This window comes from Schistocerca piceifrons, chromosome 4 (genome assembly GCF_021461385.2).
Source record: "Schistocerca piceifrons isolate TAMUIC-IGC-003096 chromosome 4, iqSchPice1.1, whole genome shotgun sequence".
Lineage (NCBI taxonomy): Eukaryota > Metazoa > Arthropoda > Insecta > Orthoptera > Acrididae > Schistocerca > Schistocerca piceifrons.
Window position 1 is genome coordinate 74,943,811 of NC_060141.1, and position 25,904 is coordinate 74,969,714.

A 25,904-nucleotide genomic window follows, 5' to 3' on the forward strand; every position below is an offset into this window, starting at 1 on the left:
GCCAATTCTCAAAACTGCCTCTAGCTCTTCACAGCTATTAAAATATAGTTTTAAATGCTGTCCTATCTTCAATAATTTACTTACCTGATAGATAATAGCAGCAGCGTACAGATTTTTCGCTTTCTTCTCAGCCTCTAATTTTCTCCTTGCCACTTCCTTCTCAGCTTTTATCTTTTGTTGTTCCTTTTCTTCAGGAGTTCGAGTATCAACAATGTCATCATCTATAGGTTGGAGGCCTTTGAGTTTCATGCGAGCTGCTTTCTTTTCTTTTATTCTGAAAATATGGATACATTTTTTGTACAGACTATGTTCCTGAACAATGACAGTAAAATTATACTAAAATAACGAACGATAAAGAAATATGTGCATCTTCATGTTCTCGCAGCATAAAAACTGTTCCATAAAATTTCGGGCGTGCAGCCACTCAAATTCAGCTTCTTCTAATATTTTGCCTGAATACCATCTAATCATCTTAAGAGTGAGCCAAGGTGACTGACGCTCCAGCACTTGCTCCGTCCTTTTTCACCCGAGTGGTTCAATCCTTGGGTGAAAAGGATGGAGCAAGTGCTGGAGTGTCAGTCACCTCGGCTGACTCTGAAGACGACTGGACGGTATTCAGGCGAAATATTAGGAGAAGAAGCTGAATTTATACAGCTGTACACCCGAAATTTTATGGAACAGATGAAGAAGTAGTTTGCTATCCATGTAAAACATTGTTTCCCTTCCCCCTCCCCATGATAGTGATACAAAAGTTGAATAAAGTGAGTTTTTACGTATCACATGAAAAGGTAGAATTTTATGTGATACATAAAGCTTTTCCTAATGAACTTACAAATCTTTATTACTTCAATTTGCCTGATCATGTTTCTTCTTAATACATTAATGCAACAAAAATTTCCTGCAAAAAATTGGAACAAGTAGAGATAACTACTTGCCATGTAATAGAGGTGTTGGAGCAGTAGGTATGCACATGCTTAGTTCACAAACACCGATCCTTAGTCAGTGCAATTGTGTGCATGGACAGGCTTATGGGGAGAATTGGGCAGTATTTGATAACAGCAGCATATCTGCTCTCTCTCTCTCTCTCTCTCTCTCTCTCTCTCTCTCTCTCTCTCTCTCACACACACACACACACACACACACACACACACACACACACACACACACACACACAATCACCTCTCGTTACCTTCTATCAAAAGTTTTGAGACAGGTAACGTATTAAGGAATGTCTGTGCATATCTGCAAATGTGATAGTCTGAATCAGTCATGATCTGCCTTTGATTTAGATCCTTCAACTGAACATGTCATCCATCACTTGACTGTTCGTAAATTAAAATGTCTGAAAGACAATTTCATTTACCACAATATTTACGAGCTGTCTAAGGCATTTCCTAGTGCACATCACAGCATTATTTTGGAGAAGCATATAGTTTATGCCTTTTGGGGTACAATGAGTATGTGGTTCACTTCATATTTAAACGATAGGAAGCCAAGGAACATATCAGATAACTCATGATTAATTTTCTTCCAAGTGGTTGCAAATAATTACTAGTGTTATGGAGGCTTCAGTTCTGGGACCACTCTCTATGGGGAGGGGCAGGGGGGGAGGGGGGGGGGGGTGAAGAAAGAAAGGGGGTGAAGAAAAAATGCCACACTTTTGGGGATGGCACGCAACTCCTCATTCAGATTCACGACAAAAATTTATCTAGGAAAATCGGATAACACATGAATGAAAACAAGGAGCTGACAACAGTGTCACATCGTGCAGCACACCAGAATGTACGTAAGAACATGTATTACCCTGCACTGCCGTACCAGCAGTCATAGCTCACTGAGTAGACTACTGGGATATCTAACCCACATCCACCTTAGAGCTAAGGTTCAAATCCTCATCAGGTTCCTTTTTTATTTTTTACACTCCCTTCCCTAGCTCTTGTTATTTATAAGCAGGACATTTTTGTTGCATCACGACAGCCTATAACATAAAACTGCATGCATGTGTCTACTAATTGCACAGTGCACAACCATAGTTGGTCCTGTGGAGTTCATGAAGGGCAGCATCCCGGTGGGGTACACAAACGATGAATGTGTTGATATGCTTTTAAGGCTGGGCGCACCATATAACCAAGTTGCTGCTGCTGCTGCTGCTAGTGCGTACGCTGCATGGTATCCTCAAAGGCACCATCCCGATAAGAATGTTTTTTATTAGCCTGAAGCAACACCTTTAGAAAATTGGTTAATTTTGTCCATAAGTAAAGAATAAAGGTCGGTAAAACCGAATATGTGATTCTTGAAACTATTCACTAATCACGTCGGCAAAGTACCCATGACATTGCAAAGCAGTTCCAGATTATCTCAAAGACTGGTTGTCGAAGCACTGTACTATGAAGAACTGCATCCATATCATTACAAATAAACTTAACACCAGCGGCCAGAAGACCACATTTGACAAGTACAATTTTGTGAGTGGCTTTTGCACCAAGTGAAGATGAACATTTTACAAATAACATGATACGGACTGATAAATCTAGCATCACTCGTGAAAGTATTTTCAACCTGCACAACAGCCATTATTGGTTGGAACACAACCCATATATCACCCGTGAACATGGCTTTTAGGCATGCTCTGGCATAAACCTGTGAGCTGGAATTGTGGGAGGATTACTTTTGGGCCCTTACCTGTTGCGGACACGTTAGATGTGACCCTGTATCATGTGTTTCTTTGCAACACTTTACATGATGCATTAGAAAATGTTCCACTTGGTGTTCGGTGACAGCAATGGTTTCAGTATGGTGGTGCACCGCTATACTTTGGAATGAATGTACGTAACAACTCAAAATGAAGAGTTTCCAGGAAAACTGATTGGTCGTGGAGGTCCAGTGTTCTGGTCTCCATGTTCCCCAGACCTTAATCCACCAAGCTTTCATTTGTGGGGACAAACAAAGGAACAAGTCTATAGCATTCCATCCGTGGATGTATATGACCCTAACAGTTCGCGTGCATATCACCTCGGCAAAAGGTGGATGGAGGTTTGTTGCAGAGGATCCAGCAAAGTATAAGCCAGAAAGTGGAGAAACATTAGTGGAGAAGCATTTGCAAATGCAAAGAGGTCGCTTTGAACATCATCTCTAAAGTGAACACTGCTCCTACATGTACATATTGCTTCCGTGAAGACAAGCCTGGGCATCAAACATACAGAATGGAATTAATGTGTACAGCATTACATGCAATCTAACATGGCCTACCTACTGTGTTTTGTTGTAGATCACTAGATACAGACAAAATAACTGTATCCACTATTATTTTGTATTGATCACATAAAACTTCGTAATGCAGATAGCCACAGCCCTTAAACTTCATAATGAGTGAAAGTAAAAACCGCAAGGAAACTGTAATTGGCAATTTCTTAATTGTCACAATCAGCCTCGCTATAGTACACACCTGACCGTCTTCTGTGCTGTACCCTTGCAACCATCACATGTGCTCCACACATTATTCGCCATGATGTCCTGTTTTACTTATTCTGATGACTTCCCTCTTTAAGAGTTTGATTTTTGACTATGAATGTTGTGGGCACCCTGGCGGGCTAATAAGACTGTTTTCACCTGAGGTTGCTGTTTTAAGGCCGCAATAAAGATTGTGACAGTAAAGAAATCTCCATTTATAGCTTTCTTGGCATTCATTACATATTTTCTCCGGGCTCTGTGTCACAGACGAAACAAAGAGGTCATTAGATCTGTAAGAAGTTCATGTTTAAATAAAGGTAATGGTAACAGAAACACAAGATAACACTTTGTGGAGGCGTAAATTGGGTACAATTTGATGCTTCAAGTGGGGGAGACGGGGGGAAAGGGGGCGGGGGGTGGGGGGGGGGGCGAGTTTGGTGCAAAGACAACTCTAACATTGGCAAGTCTGCATATCCGTTCCCCAACTGCATTGTCTCGTCTCACTGAGATTATGGGACCATTCTGTCACAGCGCAGCATGTGTGTTTCCTGTTCTTGGCCACATTGCATAAGTTACAGCAGCTCCAGAGCCTCATTTTTTAAATCCCATTTCAATTAAACCTATTGACAGGATTAGGTTTTGTTAGGTAAACTTTTGCCTTGAATTGGGATGAGGAACCAGATGCTGACTGCCAAGTGTGGCATTTCTGCTTAACCCTGTATGAATACTCACGCCCAACAGAGCTGCAACAGTGTAATGACCAACAAGTGATATATCCAAAAGTATTTAATAGATTCTAGGTAAGATATATCATCTTCAATAACAATAGCATGGGGTAAAGAAAATACGTAAAACAGATAATTAAAATTTCCTGGGTGCGCATAATAATTAGAACTTGAATGAAGAAACACATATCTTCTTAAATTCAGCAACATTTTCTCTACATGTAATTACATATTTTGGTTTGAAAGCATAAAAAAATAAGCTCACAATGCGTACTTCCATTCAGTGATGTCATGTGGAACAATTTTCTAGGGTAATTCCACACAGAGAAAGTATTCATTGTACAGAAACATGGTGTCTCTCCTCAGTCTTCACGTACATAACCATTTAAAAAAAATTAGGTATACTAAGAACAGCCTCACACTACATTCACTCTCTTATGAAGTTTGTTGGAGAGAATAGCAAAGTATTTGAAGTCAGTAGCATTCATAAGCATAATGCTAAGAACAAAAATATCCTCCATAATCCAAAAGTGTACCTTACTCTTTCACAGAAAGGAACAAAGTATTCAGCCATGAAAAATTTGCTCTCTACCTCATGAATTACGGGAGTTAGCAGATAATGAAAGTATTAAAAACAAATTGAAATGATATCTACTTGAGAACTACTACTACTACTGAATTTCTAAATATATAGGATTTATGATGTTGGGTTACATTTAATTTTGTTGAAAATTGATCTTAAGACAAAAAGTACAGTTCTTTAACTGACCAACCGCAGTTAATGTTTTTGCAGGGGAAATGTGTTTTATTATACCATTTGTGGAACACAGGTGTGGGGGATCACACGGATCTTTTGTTGGTTTGATCCTGGGGCACTAGACATGCTCCTTGTCTCCTCAAATATGTGAACCAATAATCTTTTCAGTTATGAGGGTATCTGTAGCTGAAAATCCAATGTGTAATTCAGTGGAACACAGAGTGTCAACAGTGAAAATACTATACATAAAACATTCTGTGTAAAAATGTTTTTAAGGTAGTTAAAAAACCCACACTTCATTTCACAATGTATACACTACTAACAAAATAATTCATACATCTTTAATGTACGTGTGATGACAAATTGCAGTTTGAAAATAATTTTATACCCAATATTTTACATACAAAGTGTTCAAATTAATCACTAGTCAATTACGGAGAATTAGAAATATAGGTGAATATTTCACGAAGTCAAAGACTGCCCTACACCTAACAATGGACAATTACCTCTACTTTGCCGTCATTAACCACAAGTTAAATGCACATAGAAAAATGAGAACATGTAGCCAACTATGTGCAACATTTCAGAAACTGGAGTATACAATCTTTAGCCTTACTACAGATACTGCTAATATTTTTTGCATCATGACGACAAAGAGATAGTTACTGCAATATTACCTAAGTGCTTGTGCTTCCTTTTCCTTCTTCATATCGGCCAACTGATGACTGCGCAACTCAGCTTTGGCTTGTCGCATTTTTTCACCTCTTTCATCAATAACATCCCGCAAACGAGTGTATGTGAGTATCTGATTTATGAGGCAAGTAAGGATAATGAGCTTATCACCTGCAATAGAAAATCACTGTGTACACACTTTTCTTCACAGCAGGACTTTCTGAATAATGGTTAAAAATACAGTATCACTGACTGAAATTTATATTTACATTATTTCAGAAAAAAGGTTAAACAAAAATGATAAAAATTAGTTTTCAAAACATTAAATAAGTAAGGTGAGACAGGTGCGTTAGATATTTACATCATGCAGGAACAAAACATTTTTACATCAGTAACCCCCCGCCTCCACCACACCAACCCTCCTTTTATTTTTACTTTTTGTAGTTAAGTTCACTACTTTTGAGCCAAACAAGATACTGCTCACAATGTTATTATAGCAAATGTAATGATGACAATGACAACTCTTAACCAGCACGGATAGCTGGGAGTGTTAGCATGCCACTTCTGGGGTTCAGGGAGGTCCCCAACCAAATCTGCCCTTGGGATTAACAATGATGGTTGGTGTGCCAGGCAGACTGGATGTGGCTATTAGGTGGTTTTTCACATACAACTAGTGGTACCATGTCCCTTCTCAGCTGCACGAGTCAGAAACATTTAGAAAAATGTTTGCACACTTTCACATGGGATAACACAAGACGCAGCCATATGGGGTGCACAAAAACTGTCCTCACGGGGTGAGGTGGGTGGTGGTGACGGTGATGGTGGTGGTGGTGGTGGTGGTGGTGGTGGTGTAGAGGGAGGGTGGTGGGGAGGGGGGTGGTTAAGGCATTCAGTCACCCTCTACCAACTTTACCAAATCCATGAATTAACATATTCATCCCATGAAAATATGGGATAAAGGCCAGGAAAAAAATAAAAAACAAATATTGATGACAATTCCACAAAGCTAGCACCTGGAGTACAACAAACAAAAGCGTAACAAAATCTGATCAACATATGTGAACTGTAACTGTCGGTCTATCATTTTTATTTGTCACTTTCAGAGAAACTGCACCAAGAAACAGTGAAGCATAGAACACGAAAAACTGTTACTGAGGGAGCAACTAGCTTACACAGAAGGTGCAGGCAAAAAACAGAAATGGCAAGCAAATAATGGTGAACTGTAAGTATATACGTAAAAAAAAATTCAATGAAGACATAAATATTTTAGTGAAGTGATAAGAAAAAATGTAAGAGAGAGAAAAAAGGCAGAGGGAACTAATGAAAATGGTGACAAAATTCCAACAAAATTATGGAATGGAAATGGCACGAGTGGAGATGCATAAGGGAAATGTGACAAAAATGGGCCAGAAAACACACCCAATGGAGAAGGCCAGTAAAAATTAAGCTACCAACTGTGGAAAATAGAGTAAATAACAAAGGTGAAAAGGAGGAGGAAAGGCTAGGTTTCAGTTTCACCTTCATAAAAAAAAAGGCTGTAATATTCCCAAAGCTGTGATATTTCCAGGGTAATTAAACACACATCTACAAAGTCACTACTGTCATTTCTAAGAACAGATTTTTCCACAACAGTTAATATGTCAGATAAGAAATGGGTGTACTTTGGCTAATCCAAACAATTTTGAGATTACAGTCTCTCAAATGACTGTAGAATACATCTGCTAAAGCATAACAGTACTGGAAAGTGAAAGAAATATAAATATACTGTGTTGTGCTCATAGAAATACGTGGAAAACACACTGTAATTCAATTTCATTACACAAATAGGGGACAGTGGCAAGTCACAACGTGACCAATCATCACACCTCATTCTACAAGTAGCCTGATTCTTTGCACTTAATATTTATATTTCAAGATCTTGTGATTCCACTCAGCAAAATCCACAATATTTTTTTGTGTTTGCTGGAACAAATTAATGAAATACGATTGATCTTTCGGAACAAATATAACTTGAATTTTAAAACTTTGCTACTAAATTATAAATTTTAAAATTTATAATTACCTATTGACAATTCACAAACACTGGTGACACTCAAAGCACGAAGTATGTGCGGATGATTGATTCTCAAGCAAAGTCCAGGATCATCAAAGCTGGTATACCCTCCACGTTGCTGATACCTTTATTAAAATCAGGGAAATATGGAATTAATTCTCTTTCATAGTAAAAGTACTACATCACAACTAAGATCTACTGTTTTCAATGTATCTTATTTCTATTTTCACTGCCAACTGAAGTCTGTAGATGACACACTGCTTTTTCTTCTGCTCTACCAGCAGTCTCTTTAAGTATTTCATACACTTTATTTCTTGTGTGATCAGCACACAAATCTATACCTGTAAATAGTTTACAAACAATCCATAGCATCAAGTTAAATTTTCTGTGTCAACAACATACACTAACTTACAATGATCAAGGTTTGCTATGACTACATACTAGATTATAGCAAAAGACCAGTTTTTGTCCACCACCCCCCAACCCCTGCCTGGTCCCCCAATGAAATCCTGACAACATAATATCTTAATACACACTCATCATAAAAAGGATTAAATCTAAAAAAAGTCACAGACTTTTTTATGAGTATAGGTTCAGCATATGATACTTCAACAATTATGAATGCACATCTGATGAACAGACAATTGATTTAGTTGACTGTATAAACCTTGGTTATATCATACAATTACAAATGTGTTGGTTATTAAGTCACGAGACATGGCCAGTGTAAACTGGTGCTTAGGCAGGCTGGATGTTATTAATTAGCAGCAACATTGCAGACAACTTTAAAACAAGTGGATATAGAAAACAGGGGCTGAATTATTAGTGTCTACTGGTATTTATTGACAGCTATTAGACACTTAACAGGTTTTTTATGGTAGTTTGGTTGATGTCAACTGTGATTAGATGGCAGTATAGGACATCAAAAATTTTACACACTAAATATGAGCAAGAAAACTCAAAGACTGTTTTTAGTACCTCCACTTTGTGCTAGTCTCAGCAGAACGCCCTCCCGAAGACAGTAAGTGCAAACGTAACACTTCTGTGAGGGTAACAGCATCTAAAGTAAGTTTGGACAATGGCACTCCTTGATAAAGCTGACTCCAGCCAGCTGCCACCGTAGCTAGTTTCACAGCCTCACCAGCAGTTACATCACCATGTTCATCAATGTCTAATTCAGCTTCAAAAGGAAACAGACAATAAATAACAATTGTAACGTTGATAGTTTCTATTATTCAACAAATGAACACTTTCAATATTTATCTTTAGATCCATAAATACCTGTGGTTGGAGTATCTGTAGCTAAAATTTCATCATCTTCCTCTTCCTGCATATCAAACAGTGTTGACAGAAGTAACTGGAAAATATCACTCAGTGGACCTTAAAGCGAAAAGAAAATATGTATCAATCACCCAGAAATCAACATGTTGCAAAGGTCTTAAGAAATTTGGTACTATTCACCTAACCAGATTTTTTTAGGTACAAAGATGTCTATTCTATTTTAATAATTTGAACAGAAAGGCACAGTTATTTTTAATCTCACATGAGCCCCACAACAGCGTGAAAGATGTTCGAGCACAGAATTGTCATATTACTAGTTTTCCCATGACACTCTATGATAAAACCAATTTCAAGCTGTGGAAAGTCAAACTCAGTTCGTGCCTGTCAGATAGAGGGCAACTCCAGAATATTTGTGGGCATTCATCTCTTTCATATAACAAGAGTTCTTGTACAGATTTGTTATTGCCCAGTAAATGGCATCATGGTGGCTTTGATACACCTACTGCTACTGCTGCACAGCCAGTTTGAAAATCTCTCAGCTGCTGTGAACATCCCTATTCTATTTCAGTAATTTGAGCAGAAGTTGTATCCTAGACTTATCATGTATGTGAAAGATTCCAAAGTTTAAATACGAATAACACACTTTACTTCTCTGAAAGCTCATCCTTACTTAATTAACACTCTGACAACTATTGATGAGTTAATTTATCATGGTCCACCGCTCCCCAGCTGTCGTTGACAATGTTAAGTGTGGCATCTGGGTTTTCTTTCAGCACTACTGACGAGTTAACCTGGCCTCCTTGCTAACAACTGAGCACTAATGACAAGTACAGATGCACCATCACCGAGGCACTTGGGTGCTGCTGTTGAGTTTTAAGCACACAGCAAAATTTCTGCACCATATCCCACTAGCTTTTCACAGTTCTGGCCACAAGGTTGTGTTGGGGATACTTTGGCTGTCATGATCTCTTTGATGTATCAGACATTGCTTTAGGTTAGCATCTGACATTGCTTTAGGTCAAATTATCCGTCAGGATTCATACCATTGTGTTTTTCCCCATCCTCTATTCGACATAGAAAACCTCAATGTATCAGTGTTTCAATGAGCAAAATATCTTTGATATGATTCTTCAGTTTCTCCCAGCATATTTGTTGGCTGAGCAGTCCACGGGTGATGTGCCAGTTCACACTGTTCAACGAGCACAATACTTCGGCAATCAAATATGTCCTCATATCAGGTGCATTGATGAACTGAGTTCCTGGGGGTCACATGGCCAACTTATACCCCTCCCACTGTGAGCCACTTCCTCTGCTGTCTGCACGTGAGAGCATGTCAGCAGCTGCAGATGTGAGGCATCAGCATCTGTGGTAGTGTGGGTGTGGTTACTCTGTCTGCTCTGACCATCAAATTGTCACGTTTTCTGAGTGTCACCCTAATTAGACCAAGGGCTGGTTCCCAAACACTGCTGAGATTATAGTCACAGTACAAATTTTAATGGCCTCTCCTAGATGATGTGCCAGTATTTTGAAGTCTATGCTAAAATTGTGGCCAGTCTTATTCCATCACGATTCTCAGACAAACCGTGCTTCTCGACTACTGACTTTTTGGGATACATCAGTCGAGTGTGCTGCTTGGATTCCCCGCATAAATCTTCAATGGTATACACTGTTTGTCCAATACACATTTTCCCAAATTAGCATGGATTCTGATATAGCCCGGCCTTCCACAAACTGAGGCAATCTTTAACACTCCCCAATAACAACTCTGTTTTATTGGGCAGGCAAAATATTTTCTTTTTTTGTAGTACGCATTTAATTTTTCCCCAATTGTGTGCTACTGTGGCGGAGTGGCTTAGTGCGCACCTAATCTGCCAGCCTGTAACCATTTTTTCCAAACATACCTCACAGGTGTTCCAGTTCCCAAGAAAGACTCTTCAGATCTGAGATGCTGCATGCCCTTTATATGGGACATTTTAGAACCCCATTTCTCTGTGTAGGGTGATAGCAGCTATCCAAATGCAAATACAGGTCAGTACGCATTTTCTTTCAATACACACTGCAGCCCCGGCTGCCATCAGCTCTCTTCTTGACATCCAAGAGTGGTAGTCTTCCTTCTGCTTCTCCATAGTGAATTTGATGTTGGGATTTATGGAGTCAGATGTGCAAGGAATTTGAGGAGTTTGTTATTCCCATGGAGCCAAATGAAGAAAGTGTCATTCATGTAATGCAACAAACAGGTGGGTTTCTATTAGGATGATGTCAGGTCATCTCCCCCTAAGTACTCCATATACAAATTTCAACCACAGGAGAGAGTGGGATGCCCACTGTAACTCCCTTCATATGTTCATAGTATTTTCCATTAAACAGAAAATAAGGCGAGGTCAGACAGTCTCAGGAATGACAGTGGTCCTCCCGTCAAATTTCTGAAAGTTGAGTTCTAGTGACACTCTTGGAGGCATCCTGCAGAATAACGGAATGACATCAAAATTCACCAGGATACTGAGTCCGTCCTGAAGAAGCTGAGGTGGATCACAAGATTTGCACACGTTTTGTGTTTTATCACTTTAATTTTGTGGGTCACACTTTCTTCAAGAAACAATTAGCACCAGTTTTTCCAAGTTATAGGTTGTACGAACAATCAACACATTTTTCTGCAGAAGTACATCCAGCACGTGAGGTTGATCCCAAAGTTGTGTGTATAAATTTTGGACTGCATTTGCAGGTTCTCACTGATGTCCTACTGATCGTCAGTCTTTCAGCACACCATCAAAGGAAGTTTGGACCTCTTCTCTTCAGCACTCACAGCACAGATACTATTCACCTGCTTTTTACTGTGCAAACTACTTTTGTTATTGAACATGTGTTGCATGAACAATGAAATTGTAGGAGGAGAGTGCAATGTTACTAACTGAAGAACAACAGTGGCAACCCTGTGTCACTGAAATATTTCCCCTGAGATTTTCAGTTTTTTTTTATGTTGAAAATGGAAATTTTCCTGAATCAAATTTTGTTATATCAAAGAGCAAGTTCTTTTTTTTTTAAATTAGTTTTTGAGTTGTCAAATCACTTCTTAGTGATTATTCCAAGTTAAACTGGGATTAAAAGCAAGATACACATGAAACTGATTTCTTCCCCAAGAAATAATCTTTGATTGAAGCACTTTGTAACAGTTACATAAGCAAAGTCAGCCTCTCAACCATATACAGACCAGCATTCTGGTACACTATCATCTGTTTCAAAACACTTGTGTAGCTCATGGAATTGACTAGCCAGTTCTGAATATGATATGCTTCCTTTTTGTTACAACATCAAATGATGTGCCATCACTGAGTCACTGGAGAACACAAAGATGACTGATAGAATTTTTATTTAATATAATGAATCGGAGTCTGCTCTAAACAAAGAAAAATGTAAAAGAATGCAGATGAATAGGAAAACAATCTTTTAACATTCAAATACAATATTAGTGGTTTATTGCCTGATGTATCCCAGCATAATGTTGTGCGATATGATGTGGAATGAGCACTTAGGGTCAGCAGTGGGGAATGTGAATACTAGGCTTCTGTTTATTGTCAGAATGTTAAGCAAGTGTATCTCATCTATTAAGGGGACCACTAGCGCAACCCATTCTTGGGTACTGCTCAAGAGACAACCTCAACCTCACAAGGTCGGATTAAAGGAAGACACTGGAGCAATTCGGAAGCTTTCCTGCTTAATTTGTCATTAACCACGCAGTTCAATCAACACATGATTAACTCAAATGGGAACCCCTGGAGGGAAGAATACTTTCTTCTTGTGGCAGACTATAGAGGAAATTTACAAAACTGGCATTTTGCAGCTGATTGCAGAATGATTCTACTGCTGCCAATGTATATTTTACGTATGGACTGAGAAGATAAGAGAGATTAGGGCTTGTATGGAGTCATACAGACAGTCTTTTTTCCTCATTCCATTTGCAAGTGGAACAGGAAACGGAATTATTAATAGTGGTACAGGTGCACCCTACAATGCACAGGATGGTGGTTTGTGGAGTATGTACATAGATGTAAATGTAAAGGTTAACCAAAAGCTACCATCAATAATGTTATTGGTGAAAAGTCCTGCAAGTTCTACAGTGGAAGAAAACAGAGCAAATATTTGTGTTGATAGCAAATTCACTTTTTTTTTAAAAATTAGAACAGAGTCAAATCAAGTACCATATGCACTTTTCAAAATTAAATACATTTTAGAGCAAAATAATGGCGTAAGTACTTGGAAACATTTAGCAACAGCAGCAAACAAAGCCGCATGAGATATATTTATCACCAATTCTGTACTTATAAGTTCTTGGCATGCCTGGGAAGTTTAAGCAGATTGTAAATTGTGTTCTAAAGAGTTATGTGCCTAGTAAGTGGGTGAAGCAGGGCAGACCCACCATGGTTTAATAAATTCTAAGGCTGCTCAGGAAGCAGAGGCTATTGCACTCTCGGTTCAAAAGGGATCACACAAATGCCAACAAGTGAAGGTTAGTAGACACACACATGCATCTGTGAAAAGATCTATGCGCAAAACGTGCAACAACTGCCACCATCACACCTTAGCAAAAGACCTGGCAGAGAGCTTGAGAAAATTCTGGTCTTATGTAAAATTGTTAAGCGAGTCTCAGGCTTCCATTCTCCCTTGTTGACCAGAAGTGAGAGCTGAAGTTTTAAGTCTCACATTTAGAAATTGTTCACACAGGAGAATCATGCAAACATACTGTCCTCCGACTATCGGACAGACTCCTGTATGGATGACACAGCAATAAACATCCCTGGTGTACAGAAATAAATGAAAGATTTGAAAGCAAATAAATCACCAGGACTGGATGGAATCCCAATTCAGTTTCACAAACAGTACTCTACAACACTGGCCCTTTACGTAGACTGCCTTTTTTTGTGAATCTCTTGCCCAGCACAAAGACCCAAGCAAGTCGGGGGGTGCACAGGTGACTCTACAATACAAGAATAAAAGAATGGACCTGCAAAATTACAGACCTAACTTCAGTTTTCTGCAGAATCCTTTAACATATTCTCAGTTCAAACATTGTAAACTTTCTTGAGACTGAGAAGCTTATATCCACAAATGAGCATGGTTTTAGAAAGAATTACTTGTGGGTAACTCAACTTGCCCTTTTCTCACATGATATACCGAGAACTATGAATGAAGGGAAAAGGCAGATTCCATATTTTTAGATTTCCGGAAAGCATTTGACACTGTGCCCCATTACAGACTGTTAACAAAGGTGCAAGTATACAGAATAAATTCACAGATATGTGGGTGGCTCAAAGACTTCTTAAGTTATAGAACTCAGTATGCTGTCATTTATGGCAAGAATTCATCAGAGACAAGGGCATAATCAGGAGTGCCCCACAGAAGTGTGATAGGAGAGCTGTTGTTCTCTATATACATAAATGACTTGTCGGACAGGGTCGGCAGCAATCTGTGGTTGATTGCTGACGACGCTGGGATGTTCAGTAAGCTGATGAAGTTGAGTAACTGTAGGAAGATACAAGATGAGTTAGATAAAATTTCCAGTTGGTGTGATGAATGGCAGCTGGCTCTTAAACGTGGAGGAATCTAACTTAATGCGGATGAGTAGGAAGAACAAACGCATTATGTTTGACTGAAATATTACTAGTGTCCTGCTTGACACAGTCAAGTTGTTTAAATATCTGAGCGTAATGTTGCAAATCAACATGAAATGGAATGAGCATGTGAGAACTGTGGTGGGGAAGGCAAATGGTCAACTCCAGTTTATTGGGAGAATTTTAGTAAAGAGTGGGTCACCTGTAAAGGAGATCACATATAGGACATTGGTGTGACCTATTCTTGAGTACTGCTGGAGTGTTTTGGATCGGTGCCAGAGCGTATAGAAGGAAGACATCAAAGCAATTGAGAGGCAGGCTGCTAGATTTGCTATTGGTGGGTTTGAACAACACTTAAGTGTTACGGAGATTTATTTATTTATTTATTTATTTATTTTTTTTTTTTTTTGTGGTTTTAGGGCGCAAAACTTCTATGGTCATTAGCGCCCAGCCCGTGACGTAGGAAACAGGAAAAAAAATGAAATTTAAAAATCAGCAGCAATGGGAACAAAGTCATAAAATTTGAGAAACTAAAGGCAGAAGGAATGCTTAAAAATCCACTATAAAAAGGGGTTGGTTGTCCCCAAAAAAAGCTTCAAATGACTGACGTCATTTCACTGTCACTAATAAACTGTAGAATGCGGTCAGCTGAGCGCGTGTCATCTGCTAAAATCGACGATAGATCAGGCGATAGCTGTAGACGGGAGCGTAACGGATTAAAATAGGGGCATTCAATTAAAAGGTGTCTGACCGTCCACAGCTGAGAGCAGTGGGGACAGAGTGGGGGAGGATCACCGCTTAAAAGATGTCGATGGCTAAAAAGACAGTGCCCTATCCGGAGTCTAGCTAAAATTACCTCCTCCCGACGACGCGTTCGGGAGGAAGAGGTCCAAGCGCAAGGAAGGGCTTTCACTTCCCGCAATTTATTATGGGGAAGTGTTGACCAATGCGCATGCCATAAATGAGCAACTTGGCGACATAAACCGCTCCGGAGATCGGTAAACGGAAGAGACTGAATAGCTGGCCGAGGAAGAGAGACTGCAGCCTTGGCCGCTATATCGGCCGCCTCATTCCCACAGATACCAGCGTGTCCCGGGAGCCAGAGGAACGCCACAGAGACGCCCCCCAGGTGGAGGAAGCACAGACAGTCCTGAATCCGGTGGACCAGAGGGTGCACAGGGTAAAGAGCTTGGAGACTTAGGAGAGAGCTGAGAGAATCTGAGCAGATTACGTACTATATCCGCAGATGGCGGCGGATGTAGTGGACAGCCTGGAGAACAACGTAAAGCTCCGCAGTATAAACCGAACACTGGTCAGGAAGCCGAAAGTGATTTGGGGTGTCGCCAACAATGTAGGCACTCCCTACACCTAACGATGTTTTCGAGCCATCGGTGTAAATAAATGTGGCTTCCGTCATTTGTGCACATAGAGCAGCAAATGCCCGACGGTAAACAAGTGTAGGGGTACCATCCTTGGGAAATTGACATAGGTCTCTGAGCAAGTCGATCCGGGGACGGAGCCAAGGCGGTGCTGTACCCCAAGTTGTCAAGAAGGTTTTAGGAAAGCGGAAGGAAAGAGAATGGAGCAGTTGACGGAAGCGGACTCCCGGGGGTAGGAGGGAGGAGGAGCGGCCTGCATACCCGACATCAAAGGAGGCGTCGGAAAAAAGGTCATGGGCTGGATTAGCAGGCATGGAAGACAGATGGCTAGCATAACGACTCAGAAGGACTGCCCGCCGATTGGACAGCGGAGGTTCAGCAGTCTCAGCATAAAGGCTTTCCACAGGGCTGGTGTAAAAAGCTCCAGACACTAAACGTAATCCACGGTGGTGGATAGAGTCGAGACGCCGAAGAATAGACGGCCAAGCAGAGGAGTAGACTATGCTTCCATAATCCAATTTCGAGCGCACTAAGGCGCGATTGAGGCGGAGAAGGACCACTCGGTCCGCTCCCCAGGAGGTACCATTCAGGACACGGAGGGTGTTAAGGGAACGCAGACAGCGAGCCGAAAGATAGGAAACGTGGGAGGACCAGCACAGTTTTCTGTCAAACATAAGACCCAAGAATTTAGCGACGTCGGTAAATGGAAGGTTGACAGGACCTAGATGTAAGGAGGGCGGAAGAAACTCCTTACGTCGCCAAAAATTAACACAAACGGTCTTACTGGGTGAGAAACGGAAGCCGGTTTCGATGCTCCACGAGTGGAGGCAATCGAGACATCCTTGAAGACGTCTTTCAAGAAGGCTGGTCCGTTGAGAGCTGTAGTAGATCGCAAAATCGTCCACAAAGAGGGAGCCCGAGACATCAGGAAGGAGACAATCCATAATTGGATTAATGGCGATGGCAAACAGTACAACACTCAGCACGGAGCCCTGGGGTACCTCGTTTTCTTGGGAGAAAGTACGGGAGAGAATAGTGTTCACCCGCACCCTAAATGTGCGCTCTGCCATAAATTCGCGAAGAAAAAGGGGCAGCCGGCCTCGAAAGCCCCAAGAGAACAGTGTGCGGAGGATGCCTGCCCTCCAACAGGTATCGTATGCTCTCTCCAGATCAAAAAATATTGCTACCGTTTGGCGTTTCCGGAGAAAATTGTTCACGATATAAGTGGAGAGAGCAACAAGATGGTCAACGGCAGAACGATGCTTTCGGAATCCGCATTGGGCTGGTGTTAAAAGACTGCGGGATTCCAGCCACCAAGCTAAACGGTAATTCACCATACGCTCCAAAACCTTACAGACACTACTCGTGAGAGAAATGGGGCGATAGCTAGAGGGGAGATGTTTGTCCTTTCCAGGTTTCGGAACGGGAACGACAATAGCTTCCCGCCATCGCCTGGGAAAGGTACTGTCGGTCCAAATTCGATTATAAAGGCGAAGGAGGTAACGCAGGCTATGGGTTGATAAATGCAGCAACATTTGGACATGGATACCATCCGGTCCTGGGGCGGAGGAGCGAGAAGAAGAGAGGGCATGTTGGAGTTCCCGCATTGAGAAAACAGTATTGTAGCTTTCATGATTTTGAGAGGAGAAAGCAAGATGTCGCACTTCCGCTGCACGTTTCTTCGGGAGAAATGCTGGCGGGTAATTTGAAGAGCTCGAAATCTCAGCAAAGTGCTGACCCAATGAGTTAGAAATTGCAACGGGGTCCACTAAGGTATCATGCGTGACAGTGAGCCCAGAGACCGGGGAGAAACTAGGCGCGCCTGAGAACCGTCGAAGCCGACTCCAAACTTCCGAGGAGGGAGTGAAGGTGTTAAATGAGCTAATAAAGAATTTCCAGCTTGCCTTCTTGCTATCGCGGATGACGCAACGGCATCGCGCACGGAGCTGCTTATATCGGATACAGTAGGCCAAAGTTGGATGGTGACGGAAAATGCGAAGAGCACGTCGCCGCTCACGTATTGCGTCACGGCATGCCTCGTTCCACCAAGGAACTGGGGGGCGCCGGGGCAATTCGGAGGTGCGTGGTATTGAACGTTCCGCAGCTGTGAGAATAACGTCGGTAACATGTGTGACCTCATCGTCGACGCTGGGAAAGCGACGGTCATCGAATGTCGCTAGAGACGAAAAAAGTGTCCAATCGGCTTGGGCAAACTTGCAGCGTCGCGAGCGCATATATGGCAGTTGAGGCTGCAGTCTAAGAACACATGGAAAGTGGTCACTCGAGTGTGTATCATCAAGGGCGAACCATTCGAAGCGCTGAGCTAGCGGAACAGTACCGACCGCAAGGTCCAAATGAGATAAATTTGTCGTGGAGGCAGACAAAAATGTGGGGACCCCAGTGTTGAGGCAGACTAGATCCGCTTGGTGGAAGACGTCTAGCAATAGTGAGCCACGTGGACAAGGATGTGGAGATCCCCAAAGCGGGTGGTGGGCATTGAAGTCCCCAACCAGCAAATAGGGGGGTGGAAGCTGATCAAGAAGATGAAGGAGATCAGCTCGTGCCATTGGTGTGGACGATGGAATGTATACCGTACAAAGAGAGAACGTGTATCCAGAAAGGGAAAGACGGACGGCGACAGCTTCGAAGGAACTGTTTAAGGGGATTGGGTGATAATGGAGAGTATCATGGAGCAGAATCATGAGTCCTCCATGGGCTGGAGTGCCTTCAACAGAGGGGAGGTCATATAGGACGGACTGAAAATGAGGGAGAACAAAGCGGTCATGGGGACGCTGCTTTGTTTCCGGAAGACAGAAGATGACCGGCGAGTAGGATCGTAAGAGGATCGACAATTTATCCCGATTGGCTCGAATGCCGCGGATATTCCAGTGGATAATGGACATAGGGTGAACAGAAAATGGAGGAACGTGACCAAGGGTGCTGTCAACTCAACGACTGCTCAGAGCTTGCGACCGACAGCATGGAATGGCATTCAGTCGAAGGCAGAAGATCCTGATCCATAGGTTGGTCAGGAGCAGCTCCTGCCACCAGCGATCGGCCGGTTGACCAGCCACCAGCAGTGCGCCTCGGCGACACAGAAGACGGCTGAGGGCGATTTCCGCCAGGTGGTGCTGTAGATGGGACACGCCTTGGCGGAGAAGGAGAGGAACTGTGTTTCTTCGTAGCCTTCTTGGAAGTATGATGTTTAGATGAAGGAGGAACCGATGGTTGTGAAGTTGCGGTACGTAAAAACTCTTCACGAGAATGCTCTTTTTTCGAAGACTTGACGTCTGACTTTTGGGCTCGAGATTTAGCAGAACCCGACGAAGGGTGAGCCATAGAGTGGGCAGGCGAAAGAGGTGAGGTTGAACGGGCGATCTTTGCGCTGGCCGATCTGACGACCGTGGTACTAAAGGTGAGGTCGCAAGTCTGCGTGGCCGCCTCCTTTGTTGGCCGAGGAGAAGCAAGGATAGTGTTGTATTTTCCTTTCTGAGGCACGGTGGGCTGTCGAATGGCGAGTAACTTTCGAGCAGCAAAGGTCGACACCTTTTCCTTCACTCTTATTTCCTGGATGAGCTTTTCGTCCTTAAAAACGGGGCAATCTCGAGAGGAAGCAGCGTGGTCACCCACACAGTTGATGCAGTGAGGGGATGGAGGTGGACAAGCACCCTCATGGGCATCCTTGCCACACGTAACACATTTGGCCGGATTGGAACAGGACTGGCTGGTGTGATTGAACCGCTGACATCGATAGCAACGCGTAGGGTTTGGGACATAAGGGCGAACGGAAATTATCTCATAGCCTGCTTTGATTTTTGATGGGAGTTGAACTTTGTCAAATGTCAAGAAGACAGTGCGGGTTGGAATGATGTTCGAGTCAACCCTTTTCATAACCCGATGAACAGCCGTGACGCCCTGGTCAGACAGGTAGTGCTGAATTTCTACGTCAGACAATCCATCGAGGGAGCGGGTATAAACGACTCCACGCGAGGAATTTAAGGTACGGTGCGGTTCCACCCGGACAGGGAAGGTGTGGAGCAGAGAAGTACGCAGCAATTTTTGAGCCTGGAGGGCACTGTGTGTTTCTAACAACAGGGTGCCATTCCGTAATCTGGAACAAGACTTTACAGGACCCGCAATTGCGTCGACACCTTTCTGAATAATGAAAGGGTTGACCGTGGAAAAGTCGTGACCTTCGTCAGACCAAGAAACAACAAGGAACTGTGGCAACGATGGAAGAACCGTCTGTGGCTGAGACTCAGTGAACTTACATTTGTGAGCAGACATAGTGGAAGGTGAGGAAACCATTGCGGAAGAATCCCTCATGATTACCGGCGTCTCCGATGGCGCGCTCCTCCCTTGTGGGGGCCCTCACCGAGGGCACACCCGCCTTAGGTGATTGTTCACACCTCAGGTCACACCTCCCGACAAACGGACGGAGGGACCAATCGGCACGTTCGGAAGGTATCAGCTCGGGTAATCACCCCTCCCTGGGCCTGGCCGTTACCAGGGGGTACGTACGTGTCCTACCTGTCTACCCGGGGTGGGGAATTACGCGTTACCCCGTCACCGGCTACGCATGGAAGTGCATGGGTCGGCCTTCAGACACGCACAGGGAGGAAAAAAGAGAAAGGGAAAGGAAAGAAGAGGGGGTCTCAAACGCCGCAGCGGAGAAATGGGCAAGGAGAAGAGGGAAGGAAAAGGGAAGGACAGAGGAAGGACGAGGACTTGCACGTGTAGAAAGCAAGGAATTTGGAACAGTTTCGAGCGTCCGTCTCCGGACGTAGGCACAAACCATACTCCCAGAGGGGGAGAAAGGGAAGGAAAGAGCCAGAGGTGAGGGGGGGGGGGGGGGGGGGGCGGCGAAGATGGGGGACGGGGAGGCATGCGGAAAGGGAAGGGAAGGTATGCAGCCCGGAAAGGAAGGAGGGCCACATTAGCTCGGGGTCCCGTGCTCGCTACGCACGTGTCCACAAAAGAGCTGTGGACCCCCTGGGGGGGTGTTACGGAGATGCTTCGGTATCTCAAATGGGGATCACTGGAGGGAAGGGGACATTCTTTTTGAGAAACACTATTGAGAAAATTTAAGAGAACCAGCATTTGAAGCTGAAACTTCCTGGCAGATTAAAACTGTGTGCCGGACCGAGACTCGAACTCGGGACCTTTGCCTTTCGCGGGCAAGTTTGGAAGGTAGGAGACGAGGTATTGGCAGAAGTAAAGCTGTGAGGACGGGACGTGAGTCGTGCTTGGGTAGCTCAGTTGGTAGAGCACTTGCCCGTGAAAGGCAAAGGTCCCGAGTTCGAGTCTCGGTCCGGCACACAGGTTTAATCTGCCAGGAAGTTTCATATCAGCGCACACTCCGCTGCAAAGTGAAAATCTCATTCAGTATTTGAAGCTGATTACCAAATGCTTCTACTGCTGCCAACATACAATGTGCGGAAGTACCACGAAGATAAAATAAGAGAAATCAGGGCTCATATGGAGGCACAGAGACAGTAATTTTTCCCTCACTCTATTTGTGAGTAGCACAGGAAAGGAAATGACAAGTAGTGGTACAGGGTACCCTCTGCCACGTACCGTACAGTGGCTCGTGGAGTACCTATGTAGATAAACACCTAGATGTAGAACTACATCGTTACCATCATCTGTCACTATACCATGTCACTGGGCGAGAACCTCAGTAAATAGAAACTTCCCAAGTCCACACTCTGAACAACTATCACTGGAATGTAATACAAGTTGACTTTGATCGCAGAACTCATCATGTTTCAAACCAAATTTTCTTCACTCTATGGTGATTGTTCAGTAAGCTTGAGACCGCGAGGAAGTCGGCAAAGCACTACTTCGCACTGAAACTACAAGAGTCGTTCCGAAAGAATTGCCTCCTATTTTTAGTCATGGAAACTACAGGAGATAAATAAATTACAACACCGCCACTAAATAGAGCAATATTTCAGCTACAGACTATTATTTTTCCACAGTCACCACCATTCGCTATGCACTTTTGCCAACGATGAACCAGAGTTGCATGCCGCGCATGTAAAAATCTGAACCAGCTGAGACCACCACTTCCTTACAGCTTTGACAACAGCATCCGAGTCTTGAATATGTTCGCCACACAGTCCATCTTTCAGAGGCCCAAAGAGATGGAAGTCTGAAGGCGCTATCCCAGGACTGCTCGGTGGATGTGGTAAGACAGTCCACCCGAATTGTGCAGCGAGTTGTGCGGTCGCAAAACTGGTGGAGATCTGACGTTATCATGTTGCAGGTGAAAGTTGATCTTCTTCTCTGGCCGTATCCTGCAAATTTGGGCTTTCTGTTTAGTCAGTGTTGTCTTGTAGTGTGCTGAATTGACAGTTATTCCAGGCTCCAGGACATCCAAAAGAATCACATCCTGGCTATCCCAAAAGACTGTGCACGTCACTTTGACTGCAGATGACTGTGTATTGAATTTCTTCTTTGCTGGAGAATTCACAGTAGCCATTCCATGGACTGTCTTTTGGATTCCGACTTGTAGTGGTGACACCACTTTTCATTTCCAGTGACAATGCTGTTCAGAAAATTGCCACTTTCAGCTTCATATTGGTCCAGCAGGTCCCAACAAATTTCCATTTGACGAGTTTTTTGTACTTCCGTAAACATCCACAGGACCCATCTCGCACAGACTTTGCGATAACCAAGGTGGTCCAACGTTGTTTCCAAGGCATTACAGCCAACATTCAGCTTTGCACACCGTTCTCTGCTTGTTATCCACTGATCAGCATGCATGATTTGAATGAGGAATTCAATCACACATCGCTGTTTTATATGCATGTTCAATCAGACTCCATTTTGGAACACCACTCTGCTAGCGCATCTAAGACAGAGCAGCGGAACAACCAGCAAATGAAAGAGGAAGGTTCGAGCAATAGCACTACATCAACAAGATCTGGTGCAGACATCCAAAGTCACCACAAAAGAATAGGAGACATTACTTTCGGAACGACCCTCATAGTATAAAAGACTGAAATCTGAGTATTTAATGCTGATCTACAAAATAAAAGTATTCTGATAAAGATACATGTTTATATTACTGAACTGAGAAAACAACTTTTGCATATTTGCAATGAATTATTCACAATTATATCACAAATTCTCAAGCATACATTCTACATCTACACCTGTGCTCTTCAAGTCATCTTATGGGGCATGGTGGAGGGTCACTTCACTCTTTCTTGCTCGAGTAGCCATTAATAAGCCTCTGTGCAACCTCAAATCTCTCCAATTTTACTTTCACGCTATTTTTGTGAGATACACATAGGAAGATACAATATATTCTGTGACTCTTCTAACGAATGCACGCACTCAAAATTTTAACAGTAAACCACATGATGATGCAAAATGGCTCTCTTGTACTGTCTCCCACTGAAATTGGCTGAGCATCTCTGTTACATTTTTGTACTTACTAAATGAACCTGTGGCTTAATGTGCTGCCCCTCTTTGGATCTTCTCTGTTTTCTTATTGATCATATCTGGTACAGAGCCAAGTCGTTACACTCGCAATATTCAAAGACTGGTCAAACAGTGGTTTTGTAAGTTACCGCCTAAGTGTGAGGACTACCCTTCACGAGGATTCCTCGAATGACTGACTGTCATATGCAATTAGTTTTATGTGGTCGTTCCACTTTAAATCACTTCACACATATAGTCCCAGATGTTTAATAGATGTGAATGCTTCCAGAAATTTTCTGAAATTATGTAACAATAAAGTAATGGGTCTTTCTGCCTACCTGCGAGCAAATAGGTTCATTTGTTTATGTTGAGGATCAACTGTTAATTCCTGTGTCACGTGTCTCCATACATTTCACTACAATTTTCTAGCATTACTATTTCTGTGTACATATGTCTGTAAAAAGACGTTGTTCACTAGGTCTTTTATACACATATCCCCATGAAAAGTAATGGTGGTGTAACACTGGCCTGACATGTGCACAAAGTTTCTTTTACATCTGAAGATTTCTCTCTGTTAAGAATGACGTATGATGTTTGGGAGGAACTCTTCAATCCAACTGCAAACCTAGTCTAATATTCCATAAGGGAAACTGATTTTGAGGCCGAGAGCCCACCACCAAATACGAAGACTCTCCATGTCTGCAAGCACGTCTGAGGCTGACATGATCCTGCCATCAATATTACAATTACTCCATGCATTTCTTCACTCCAACTTTCATGATTCCTTAACTGATTGTTTCTAAAGCAGACTCTCAGTTATTTGAAACAACATGACTCAATAGATCTATTTCTGTTAGTGAACAATTCAACGTCCCTCAAAAGCTCTCATAATTCACAAAGTTTTTCAAAACTTTCTCATTTTTATAGAAAATTAAATTCCCTGAGAAGTCCCTATTTTCCAGGTTTTTCAGACACCTCACCTTGCTGAATACATATATCTCAGATGTTTTTGGGGGCAAAGAGATCCACAGTACAAAATGCAGAACAAAATGATATATGAGATGTATGCCTGGTTGGAAATTGGAAAACAAAAAACTCAACGGTTCAATTGAGGTTGCAAAAAGATGATAAATTCATAAGATGTGAACGGAGCGAAGACGCACAAGCTTTTGTGTCTCTTTTTAATAACAAGAGACTAGCACAAAAGATGTTCTTTAAAGCAAGTGAAGACCAATACATATCAATTGTGTATAATAATATTAAATTAAAAATATATATTATGTATTCATTCTCGTGCCCTATGTTCATGACAGTTTTAATTACACTGTCATAGATTTAAATTAAACATCAAATAAATAAGTGTGACTGGTAACAGAAAAAATATCAATTTCGTATCGTGGCTATAGCTATTGTTGTGTGTTTGGCAACCTAAGTGCCAATAATTAGTGCAAAAAGAAAACAAGAAGAGAATAGAAGCTTTCGAAATGTGGTGCTATAGAAGAATGCTGAAGATTAGATGGGTAGATCACATAACTAATGAGGAAGTATTGAATAGGATTGGGGAGAAGAGAAGTTTGTGGCACAACTTGACCAGAAGAAGGGATCGGTTGGTAGGACATGTTCTGAGGCATCAAGGGATCACCAATTTAGTATTGGAGGGCAGCATGGAGGGTAAAAATCGTAGAGGGAGACCAAGAGATGAATACACTAAGCAGATTCAGAAGGATGTAGGTTGCAGTAGGTACTGGGAGATGAAAAAGCTTGCACAGGATAGAGTAGCATGGAGAGCTGCATCAAACCAGTCTCAGGACTGAAGACCACAACAACAACAACAGATTTAACACACACTTATTTTAGGAGTTTCTGATGTAACAAAAAATAAAAAATAAAATATTTAGCCATGCCACTATTTCCCCTCCAACAATCCAAACAGCAAATTTTATCAAATGGGTAATGTCACAGTACATTTTACATTCATTAATTAGATTTTAATTATGTCATCTTTGTGTGTGTGTAAATGGCAGCCTTTCTTCAGGTTACATTGCACGTAGGTTATTAGTGACCCAGTTTCACATTGCCTCGTCAACTGCAATGACACGTACGCAAAAAGTGTCAACTGAAAAATGTGCAAGTTTTGGAATACTTGTAAGGCAAGCTGGAGCTGCAATTCGGTTACAAAAAAAGCGCATTACCATCAGACATTTCAGTCTTACGCAATAGTTCAGACTCCTATTCCCTCCCTAAGCCATTTTCGTTGCTTCATTAACTTTTTTCTGTTTTTACTTTTGAATGCATTACGGGAACAGCAGTGATCAATGTCTTATAAATAATTACTATTAAAAACAGTCTTGATCACTATTTATTTAACAAGGTGACCGGTTTCGACCACTACTGTGGTCATCTTCAGACCATTGAGTAGGAATCTCTTTCTGTTGGAGATTCTCCAACAGAAAGAGGTTCCTACTCAATGGTCTGAAGATGACCACAGTAGTGGTTGAAACCGGTCACCTTGTTAAATAAATCGTGATCAAGACTGTTTGCACGAACGGT

General features: G+C 42.2%; 1 protein-coding gene and 1 non-coding gene across 2 annotated transcripts in view; one reads left to right on the plus strand and one right to left on the minus strand.

The window, feature by feature from the left end:
- Positions 1 to 25,904, minus strand: part of LOC124794804 (bromodomain adjacent to zinc finger domain protein 1A) — a 148,530-nt gene that overhangs the window by 87,149 nt on the left and 35,477 nt on the right. Inside the window, 5 exon segments of the mRNA XM_047258460.1 lie at positions 85 to 274; positions 5,610 to 5,775; positions 7,667 to 7,782; positions 8,636 to 8,837; positions 8,939 to 9,037. Of these exon segments, the coding sequence (XP_047114416.1) occupies positions 85 to 274; positions 5,610 to 5,775; positions 7,667 to 7,782; positions 8,636 to 8,837; positions 8,939 to 9,037 (773 nt within the window).
- Positions 21,167 to 21,241, plus strand: Trnas-uga. The gene has a single exon. It is a non-coding gene; the product is annotated as a tRNA-Ser (tRNA).